The 10,903-nt window shown below is 34.6% G+C and overlaps 2 protein-coding genes across 3 annotated transcripts; one reads left to right on the top strand and one right to left on the bottom strand.

The window, feature by feature from the left end:
• Window positions 1-6,660: 6,660 nt before the first annotated feature.
• Window positions 6,661-10,903, top strand: LOC118741610. Of its 2 annotated transcripts, none has more exons than XR_004993299.1 (3): window positions 6,661-6,838; window positions 10,425-10,576; window positions 10,633-10,903. XR_004993299.1 is itself a non-coding variant. In XM_036473602.1 (3 exons), the coding sequence occupies exons 1-3, from the start codon at window positions 6,712-6,714 to the stop codon at window positions 10,869-10,871; spliced, it is 465 nt and encodes a 154-aa protein (XP_036329495.1). In that variant the 5' UTR covers window positions 6,661-6,711; the 3' UTR covers window positions 10,872-10,903. The 2 variants fall into 2 exon arrangements, 1 of the variants encoding a protein (XP_036329495.1); XM_036473602.1 differs by having other exon boundaries at window positions 10,425-10,523.
• On the bottom strand, window positions 9,537-10,357 carry LOC118741608. Its single transcript, XM_036473601.1, has 2 exons — window positions 9,957-10,357; window positions 9,537-9,896 (listed from the first exon to the last, which is right to left on the bottom strand). Exons 1-2 carry the CDS (start codon window positions 10,210-10,212, stop codon window positions 9,670-9,672), a joined length of 483 nt encoding a protein of 160 aa, XP_036329494.1. The 5' UTR covers window positions 10,213-10,357; the 3' UTR covers window positions 9,537-9,669.

Here is a 10,903-nt window from a genome sequence, read left to right as displayed (position 1 = left end):
TGTTAAAATTTATGCGGAACTTCCGCGGTTGCGAATGCGAATGCGAATATTCGCAACAACCCTGGTACAAACGTGTATATTAATACCCAGTAGAAATTTTATGCATGCGACATCGCTGTTGGTGGCATGAGCTTGCTGCTGTGTATACATGCCAGCAGTGTTGCCAGAACTTTTTGGGCCGACCGGCTAGATTGGCAAAAAAAAGCGGCTAAAAACGGCTAAAATGTTTTAGTGAAAATTCACATGCTTTATTTAAATAAATCGCAAGAAACGAAAGACTAGTTAACACCATTAATTTATATCGAGTGTATATTCCTCATCATCAAATGAATCACTATTGTATATATCACCTGAATTCTACAGTAAAATTATGGCAGCATTTTTCTTCACGTTTTAAACCGTATCTTATACATAAAATAGCGTTTAACGTTTTAACGCACATTGGATTTCTTTCCTTAGTTTTTATTATATTCATTGAACTAAATATTCGCTCTACTCCTGCATTACTTATAGGCAAAACAAGAAAACTAAAAACTAGGTTGGAAAGGTCAGCAAGAGGGTTTTCTCCTAGGGCATTTCGAAATTGATAAACTTCGGCCCAAAATTTTACAGTTGAGTCTAAATTACTCCAGGTATGTAACGGTAACCGTTGCCATTGCATCTCTATGGATGTTATTTCGTCGGCATTATATTTGTGTTTTCGTTGCTGTAGTTGAACAAATACTTTTGGTTTAATTACTCTTAATGCATTTCCAACCGAAAAAAGTCAATTTTTTTTAGTGTGGCAATATTTGTAGGGAGGCGTTGGCGTAATTCCTTTATTAAAGTGATAATAAAATAGCGACCATTTTCTCGAATTATTTTCTCGGCTTCGTGGTCAAAAGCGTTTGTGCTTACTTTTGTTTTTAAATACTCTTCAAAACTGTGATAAAACTGAGGAAATGGAGCAAGGTATGGTTTCAACGGGGAGCATATAGGATCAAATGTGTCCGCGCTAATAACCACTAGGGAGCATAGATGCGAAAGTAAAACATTGAGTTCATTAAAAATCTTCATTGGGTCTGCATTATTGCTTTCGAACAACTTGTTTACTTTTTGCACCTGAAAATTAGGCAAATAGTAAAATCGGCTAAAAACGGCTAACTTTTTTTACAAACCGGCTAACAAATCGGCTGCCGGCTAGATCGAATTTTCTCCGGCTAGTTGCTATCAAAACCGGCTAAATCTAGCCGGAAAACGGCTAAAATGGCAACGCTGCATGCCAGTATAAATTAATCTTCATTTTCATTTAACAAGCGTGGTTTCTCAGAGCGTGTGCATACTCTAACCATACACTTGTACTACTGCTGTATGCATATGGCTGTATTAATGTTTCAAACATACAAAAATGCATTAATGGGAAAAGTATTAAAGCATTCTTACAAGATATGTATCCCCATATGTAAATGCCGCTTTTCGGACATACAAAAAAGGAGCATTAACATATCATCGTCTGGGTATAACATTGCCGTAAGCGCCATACGTACGTGCGTAACATACGACAATCTTTTACCCAGGCGACGATACGGAAATGCATATCTTGTAAAAGCCCGTTTTTTTGCTGAAAATAGTATCACATAACACTTAAAACAACAACAACGTACGTTCGCTTGCAGTTCGCTAGAGTTTGAATTCATTTGTGGAAATTCATGCCTACGCATGAATTGTTCACACTAATTCACTCATATAGCAAGCATTCTTCATGAATGCATACAACCGATTTCTACTGGGTACATATCAACATACATATATGCATAGGTATGTAAGTACATTAGACTGCATCACTCCCCATACAAAAAAAAAATCGGTACTATTTTTCCATTGGAATCATAAAATCTATTATATTTTAAGACGTCCACCAATATATTTCAGAAAAATATTAATATTTAAGTGAGCTGGACCGATTTGAAAATACCTCCAAAAATGGAGTTTTTTATGAATAAAAATAGTTTCTTAAAGATTTTTTTGAAAAAATCTCCTCAAATGACAAAACGGTTAAGCTTAAAATATTTGCATAAAAATATTAAAACAAATTTAAAAAAAATTCTTAACGGAATCGTAATGATGAGGTTTTTGATGCTGTTTTTTAACTTTTTTCAAAGATTGGTATAGGAGAAACTTGAATAACTGAACCTAAACTCTTCCGATTTAGACTTGAGAGGTGTCATTGGTAAGGTATTTTCTCACCCTTTTTATTTCTGTGCTAATAAACTCATTCAAAGGATGGAAGAGAAAGGTAGGATGAACGAACCTCATTCAAAGTTGAATTAAGATGTGTTGGTATTCGAAAAAACAAAATGGGACACGAACGACGTTATTTTGGCCAGAAATAAAAACAGTGTGAAAATACCTTTCTACTGAGATCCCATATGTCTAAATCAGAACATTTTTGAAACAGTTATTCAAGTTTTTCGTAAACCAATCTTTGAAAGAAGTAAAAAAAACAGCATCAAAAATCTCATTCTTACGATTCTGTTGAAAAGATTTTCCAATATTTTTATGCAGATTTTTTAAGCTTAATCTAATTTGTCATCTGAGCGGACTTTTTTCAAAAAGTTCTTTAAGAAACTATTTTTATTCATAAAAAACTTCATTTTTGGACGTATTTTCAAATCGGTCCAGCTCGCTTAAATCTTAATATTTTTCCACAATATTTTGGTGGACGTCTTAAAATATAATAAATTATGTAGTCCCGGCGGAAAAACCGCAACTTTTTTTGGTGATGCAGTCTAATGTACATGTATCTAGCATGAATGCTGCCGATTATTCTAAAAACATGTGAATCGCGCGTGCAAAGACCCCATTAGAAATGAATGGATCCCTTGCTGACGTAGCCGTGAAATGTCAAAAATTTAGGATTTAAAATTATCAAGAAAATAATATGGACTTTGTTAATTGCTGATCCTATATTGAATGAGACTATTTCCTGAAAGTACATTGATACATATGGACCTACAAAAATTTTATTGTTTGTATATATGTATGTAAATTGTTTGTAAATATTTTATGCATACACAAGTGATTGACTTCAGACTATGTATCCTTACCGCAACACATATTCGTTTATGCAAACAAACAACTGTGCATATACATGTGTACATACACATACAGGGTGTCCCAGAAGTAACGTGCCAAACTTTAGGGGAAGGTCCCCACCTTGTGAGCTCACTGATAAACAAAAAATTTTCAGGTAAAAGTGTCACCGTTTTTGAAATATTTAAATTTTTTTGAATTAAAAAAAATCGTGGCTTTTCATATATTTTCTTTAAATGCATCTACAAACCAGGCTATACTTAGTCAACTTTTTATGTAAAATACTTCCAGATAGTTGCTTCTCCATACTCAAATGCAATATACTTAAAATATATTAAGGAACCACCATAAAATTATGACTATTTTGGGATTTTTAACTTTTTGATATTTTCTTCCCCAACTTTGACTATCTCTGGTGAAAAAAAAATGTACTGAGCTGTAACTTTACATTACATAAAAAATTATTCATTTAATAAAGATTTCAGAAAGGTGCCACCCTTACTGTTTCGAATAGAAAAAAAAGTTATAGCCGCTTTTGTGGGCAAAGGACTGAGACACGCTAGAATGTATTTAATAGATTTAAATTTAAGTTGCTCTTGTTACCGACCAATGACATGCTAAATAGTACAAAGGTACATTATTACCTGCTCCTGACATTATTTTATGTTACTTACCGGAATTAGTGAAAGTGGATTTTGTGAAATTGGACCCTTCGAACATTGTGTTATTACTATATTATGACAGAGAACACGCAGTATACGTCGCATGAATATGCGGATATTCACCTAATTTACGGTAAATCTTGCTGTAATGCCAGAGCTGCTCAAAGACTCTATGCAGAGCGATACCCCAATGGTCGGCATCCGGGTCGTGAAGTATTCGCCCGGACCCAAAGAGAAATATATGAAGGTAAGTGATTTTTACACCTTTCTTGTTTGCTTGCTAACACTTGCTTGCTATAACTATAATTTTCCACTTTTTTAAGGTCGCATACCTGAAAGGCGTGGCGGCGAAACAGGACGTCCTGCAACGGTAAATGTTGAAGTTGTGTTAGAGGAAGTGGAACTAGGTCCATCGACTTCAGTGAGAATGATGGATAGACGGACGGGAACACCAAAAACTACAGTTTACAAAGCTTTAAAAGACCATCGATTTCATCCCTACCACATTCAACGTGCTCAGGCTCTACAAGAAGGAGATTACCTGTCGAGGGTTAGATTTTGCCGTGAAATGTTGCGAATGTATGAATCAGACCCCAACTTTTTTAATAAAATAATTTGGAGCGATGAATCATCATGCAAACGTGATGGTTATTTTAATTTACATAACCTTCACAGTTGGCAGATAGACAATCCTCACGAAATGAGAGAAGATCGTTCGCAGTACCGGTACAAAATAAATTTATGGTGCGGTATTTTTAATTGTCAGATATTGGGACCTGTGGAACTGCCGCCAACGCTCAACTCTCACAGTTATTTAGAGTTCCTTCAGGAACGGCTTCCAACTCTTTTGGAAGATGTACCCTTAAACCTGCGGCGGAGACTATGGCTGCAAAATGACGAGTGCCCTGCTCACTACGGGCGTGAAGTAAGAGCTCATTTAGACGAAACTTATCCTCGCCGATGGATTGGACGATACGGGCCAATCACGTGGCCCGCTAGATCGCCAGACCTGAATCCATTAGATTTTTTCTACTGGGGCTGTCTTAAGGACAAAATTTATTCAAAAACAATTCAAAACGAAGAGCATTTGCGGGAACAAATAAATGGAGCTGCTGCTGAGATAGCCCAATTGAGTTTAAGATCTCTAAAAGCGTCTTTTCTTAAAAGGTGCCGAGCTTGTATTAGAGTAGAAGGTCGCCAATTTGAGCATATTTTATCAATAAATGAATAAATTTCTCTTCAAACGACTCATGTATATTTTATTTCACGTGAATCCATGCTTCACAAAAAATATTGATAGATATAGCCCTTGTTATTGACTCTAGTCCGAATTCCGGTAAGTAACATAAAATAATGTCAGAAGCAAGTAATTATGTACCTTTGTACTACTTAGCATGTCATTTGACGGTAACAAGAGCAAATTCAATTTAAATCTATCAAATACATTATAGCGTGTCTCAGTTCTTTACCCACAAAAGCGTCTTTAACTTTTTTTTTTCTATTCAAAACAGTAAGTGTGGCACCTTTCTGAAATCTTTATTAATTGAGCAATTTTTTTGTGTAATGTAAAGTTATAGCTCAGTACATTTTTTTTTTTCACCCGAGATAGTCAAAGTTGGGGAAGAAAATATCAAAAAGTTAAAAATCCAGAAGTAGTCCTAATTTTATGAGGTTCCTTAATATATTTTAACTACATTGCATTTGAGTATGGAGAGGCAACTATCTGGAAGTATTTTACATAAAAAATTTACTAAGTATTGCCCGGTTTGTAGTTGCAGTATAAGAAAACACATGAAAAGGCACGATTTTTTTTTTAATTCGAAAAAATGTAAATATTTCAAAAAGGGTGACACTTTTACCTGAAATTTTTTTGTTTATCAGGGAGCTCACCCCCCCCCCCACCTACCTTCCCCTAAAGTTTGGCACATTACTTCTGGGACACCCTGTATATAGCCGTATCAGGCATCGACGACCTCTCAAGCACTCGAGTAAGCAACACTCAATTCAGTCACAAGCTATGAGTACCGATTAAATTATCATTAAAACACCATAAGTTGGATGGGCCATTTTACTGGAACACAACATTGCTTATTTAACGATAATGAATTGATAAAGCTCACATCGAACAGATATTTCTGATGGAAACGGATCAATTTACCCAAATACATATGTACATATGCACATTCATACCTACTCTTTATATGTAGAAATACATATGTATGTATGTATGTACTATGTACATAAGTGTGTTGTCGTTCCAATTAATATTAGTCATTTGCAAGTCTAATTGTGGAGAGCAATTTTTTAGTTATTTCTCAGTCAAAGAATTACATGTGCAACATGTTTTTCCCACAGCCCATAAAGATTATAAGAAGTAAAATTAAATATTGCTGCATAATTACACGATGCTATAAAAAAGTCACGAAATACACCCGAAACAAAACCTAATGCAGGTTGTAGCTACCCAGTAAAAAATTGGTAATCGCTTTCAGTGGTAACGTGTTCTAGAAGGCATAGCCTTCGAATATTTTCGCTTCTTTCAGGCATTGCCGGTAATGCAAAGTAGAATGTCCTAAAATATTTGTTTTATTTCGCTTTTTTGTTTAATTTCGGGTAATGCAAAGTAGAACGCTGCATCGTTGTCAGCTGAAAAATAGAATGAATATCCAAAAATTCTTTCTACCGTTACTTTCTGTGGAAATTAGTCTCGCATAAAAATCATGTTTTGCTTTGTTCAATTTGCAGCGAAGTTGAAGTCGGTCATGGAAGTGAAGTACAAGAGTGAGGAAGTAAAATCTATATACCTAAATATATCTTTGATAAATCTTTTAAGACATTTTCTGATTTCAATTTAATATAAATAAGTATGTACTTATTTAGGCATTCTACATTAGTTTCTCTGTAAGGCATTCTTTGTTCGCTTCTCTGGATTCTGTTTAACAATAAGCTTCAACAGCAGTTCAGTCGTTTTTATGCAATGTCTTCGATTGAAAACATTTTTAAAAGCAATGAGTGTTTATATAATCAAAGCTCCGAGGGATATAGGCACACTCAAGCAAAACAAAGATTGTGGAATGAAATAGGAGACGCTCTGCAGAAAACGGGTGCGTACATGTGCTAAATAAATTCAGAATCATTACCAGCAAAATGAAAAAAGTGTATGGAAAAAGTAAAGTGGCCGAATTTGGATGGGAATGTTTAGTTATTTGCTCAATGATTTCCGGTTATTGTGTCCAAATGGGTGAACCGATCCAAGAAAATTTTAACACGCTTGTAGTCAAGGGTGTAAGCTTTCTTTTAGAACCTAAATGTTTAATGTTCGGTAACTAATTTATTAATAAATTCAGTCTGCAATATGCACTTTTCTGTAAATGTGTGACGGGTACTGTTTAGCTATTTGCCCAATGATTTCCAGTTATTGTGTCCAAGTGGGTGATCCAATTCAAGAAAATTTTAACACGCTTATAGTCAAGGGTGCAAGCTTTATTTTAACATGTCAACCCCTGTTACGTCTATATGTTTTTCTATATAATACGAATCTTTATTCTATTTATGTTACGTTATATTGTGATTTTTACTTACTCATTTTTTGTAGTGCTAAGACTACAAGGCATAACACAAAAATTCAACAATTTATGTTTGTACATATATACATACAGTTGTCCACGAAATAGTAGGAGTGCGATACTTTGACCACAATGCGATGCTTTGATTACAAACCTTATTACAAAAATTGAAATTTTGGTGAAATTTCGCATGATTTTTATTATTTGTCAACAAAGTTTGAAATGTTAATTTGTATGGTGTTTGTTGTACTACCAGCTGGACTTTTTTAAAAAAATAATAAACATTAAACAAACAAAAGAAAAATAGTCAAACCTGGTCAAAGTATCACACTCCTATTATTTCGGGGACAACTGTAAAGTAACAAAGTGTTAGATTTATAAAATAAGTTAAATTATTTACACAATAATGGTCCTGCCATTCCACCGCGCCAATACCATTGAAATACTTTTTAAATTCTTCGCGTATCTGTGTTGATCTACTACCTCCTCGGGTATTATTTTGAGACAGTGGTACTAAATTGGGTTCTGGTAGAGGTAGTATATCACTGTTTGTAATTTGCGTTGGAAGGGGAATATTGGCCTCTCGTAAAATGTTATGCAATATACATAAACTAGTGATGAGGTTGTTGGTAACTTTTGGTGCGGTTGCGATTGGCTGGAAAAATATTCGGAAATATGCACACAATATTCCAAAAGCATTTTCCGTGGTTCTCCGTACTCGAGAAAGACGATAATTGAATACAGCTTTAGATTTATCAGATAGTGATAGCCTTCTAGGATATGGCTTCATCTCCGACAAACACACAAGGCACTACTGTTGTTCCGATACGAGTAACTACAAGTAATTACTCGATACTTCCTTCAAGTACTGAGTACTTTTTGTACTCGAATCCTTCCCCCAAGTACTTAGGTGGGTATCGAATTATCGATTAAATTATTACTTGCTTTCCAAAAATTCTGAATTACGGTTCTGACAATATATGAATCATACTGTTGTGGTTTTTGCACCACTTTAAGTTGGCTAATAAAGCTACTAGCCTTATCGTGGAGAAAATTTTCATGTCAGGCAGGATTGTATGAAATTGGGCCGATTTCGCTTATTTTTATTTTAAACGAAGAAGGGATTTTCTTCATAAAATGTTTGTTATAAATGTCTTAATTTTAAGTGTGAAGTTTTATTCGAAAACTTAGAAAATAAGAAATTGTTTCACTGTTAAGACTCTTAAGATGCGTTTGTGTTTGGATATAGTGCCAACAAACAGAATAAATATTACATGTAGATATTGTCTTCCCGGATAGCGCATATTCAATTCTGCCTAATTTAAAAAACATAACTTCTGCCCACTCCCTAAGGTTTAAGGTAATGGAAAAATTGATATTTTCAAGCACTATGTACACATATGTATTTTTTTAAACAAACGTTTTTGTTGAGAACTTATTCAAATTCCAAAAAACCGAATGCCAACTTAAATTAAAGGAACCAACACTGAAGTGAGTCAAAATGAAAATAAAAGAGCACAAATTTTTATGTAAAGCAAAACTCGCTGGGAATCCTACGAGACATCTGACGGTCATATGACCGGTCATCTAAATGGGAGATCTGCAGTCTTTTGGCATCATATTTTACATTAGAATTAAAGGGATTTCTGAAAAATCTGACCAGTTCTTTTGTGTAACTGTGATTTTGCATCCCTTGTCATCATATGGCCTCGCTTGATGTTAACTTAAGGTCATTGTTTTACTGCCTTAAAATTGAAGGGAAATTTTTACAGCGTGTTTTATGTGTATTGGTTTCTATTTGAGTGTATTGAGAATCGGTCAGTCTGAAAAGGCCTTGTAGGGAAGACAATAGGTTTGTTCGTCGAAAATCCAGCGAGAATTATCACTCAAAATATCAGATAGTAAATAATAGTAATAAATAGTTTTTTTTCGAGTACCTTTCAAATCATTGGAATTAACTAAATTAATTAAGTAAACAAGTATTAACTTATATTTTTCATTTTAAAATCGCTCCAGTTTGTAAATTTTTAAATTTAACGAACTTGTTTATTCAAATTATCGTCGACAAAAAATCCAACCATGTGCCACAATCATATCTTTTTCCTAATTGCAATTTCTTGCTGGCAAAATTTTTTCCGGCTCGAATTTGTAACTTCTCTCCAAGAAAAAGTCTTTTTACTCGTGATTTATTTAAATAAAACATGTGAAATTTAGTTGAAACATTTTAGCCGTTTTTAGCCGGTTTTATTTGCCAATTTAGCCGGTTCATCGAAAAAGTTCTGGCAACACTGCTTGTGGCTACTTTTTCGGTATGTTTTGGTCGGAGAGTACTCGAACCGATTCCGTTTTTCTTCACATGACATAAGTACTTACAATGAGTTCGATATGAGTAAGTATCGAGTACTTCTCTCCGATACATTTGTGGCATCGATACTTTTCTTCAATATTTTTAAAGAGTACAGGTATCGAGTACAAGGTCGTATCGGAACAACACTACAAGGCACAGCTTCTGTTGATTCAGGAAGAGGGTGAGGCGCTGGGAATTTGAATTCAATATTTTGTATTCTGCGACCAATGTTGCTTTTTAAATAAATTCCTGCCAAGAATAGTTTGAGATAAAAACTTTTCCTCAATAACTCGGTGTATTTAAAGTTACCTGCATCCCCCTCCCTGCCATGTGACCCAACATCTACTGCCAGAAATTTGCAATCTGCATCGACAATCGCCAACAAAACCATCGAATAATACTCCTTATAATTAAAAAACAAGGATCCACTGTTATTAGGTGATTTTTTTCGTATGTGTTTGCCGTCTATGGCTCCCACACAGTTGGGAAAATTCCACAGTGCCATAAATTTGTTTGCAGTTATCCGCATGAAATCTTCTGTTAGTTGTGGTAAAACGTCTAGCATATCCTTCACAATACTTTGTGAAACTTGCCTCACTATATGAGAAATACATGAATGAGATACCCTATATTGAAACGCCAAAGAACGGAATGATTCTCCAGTAGCAAGAAATCTGAAACAAAATATAAGTTGAAAATAAATCTGAAATCTGAAACAAAATATACCTAAGTTTAAAATAAAGCATATTTAGAGTTTTATTATCTTTATCATTTTAGGCTTGGTTTGCAGTAAGAGATGGACGTATGTTCACGATTACTACATAAGAAGAAGAGGTAAACCAGGTACTGTTCATCGAGTAAAGCAGCTAAAAGACGGTCCGTAAGCTTATCTTTTTTAGATAGCTGTCCTTCAGCAAAGAGATGATAGAGTTAAAAGTCTTGTAATATATTAACGTTCGTCTTATACGTTTTATATTGTCTTTAGTACTATCAGTAAAATTGGAGACCCGGGTGCCGATAGGAGTGTGGTGGAATACCTGTGTGAAGGAGAGCCTGGTTCAACTGATTTGCAATTTGAAGACTACAATACCTATGTCAGTACAAAAAATGAGAATTGAAATTGAACGATCTCCTTTCCCCAAGAGCAAATCCCAGTCGGTAAGGTCTAAGAACTCTGAAGAGCGTTTAAAACTTCTCCGAGAAATTGCGAAAAAAAAACAATAATTCAATGCCAAAAATTATTAAAAAGGTGCCAC

The sequence above is a fragment of the Rhagoletis pomonella genome, unplaced genomic scaffold (assembly GCF_013731165.1).
Source record: "Rhagoletis pomonella isolate Grant_MI unplaced genomic scaffold, Rhpom_1.0 Rhpom_scaffold_00006, whole genome shotgun sequence".
In the NCBI taxonomy this organism is placed as follows: Eukaryota; Metazoa; Arthropoda; class Insecta; order Diptera; family Tephritidae; genus Rhagoletis; species Rhagoletis pomonella.
The sequence above is the reverse complement of the archived record's forward strand: the minus strand, read 5'-3'. Positions and strand labels throughout refer to the sequence as shown.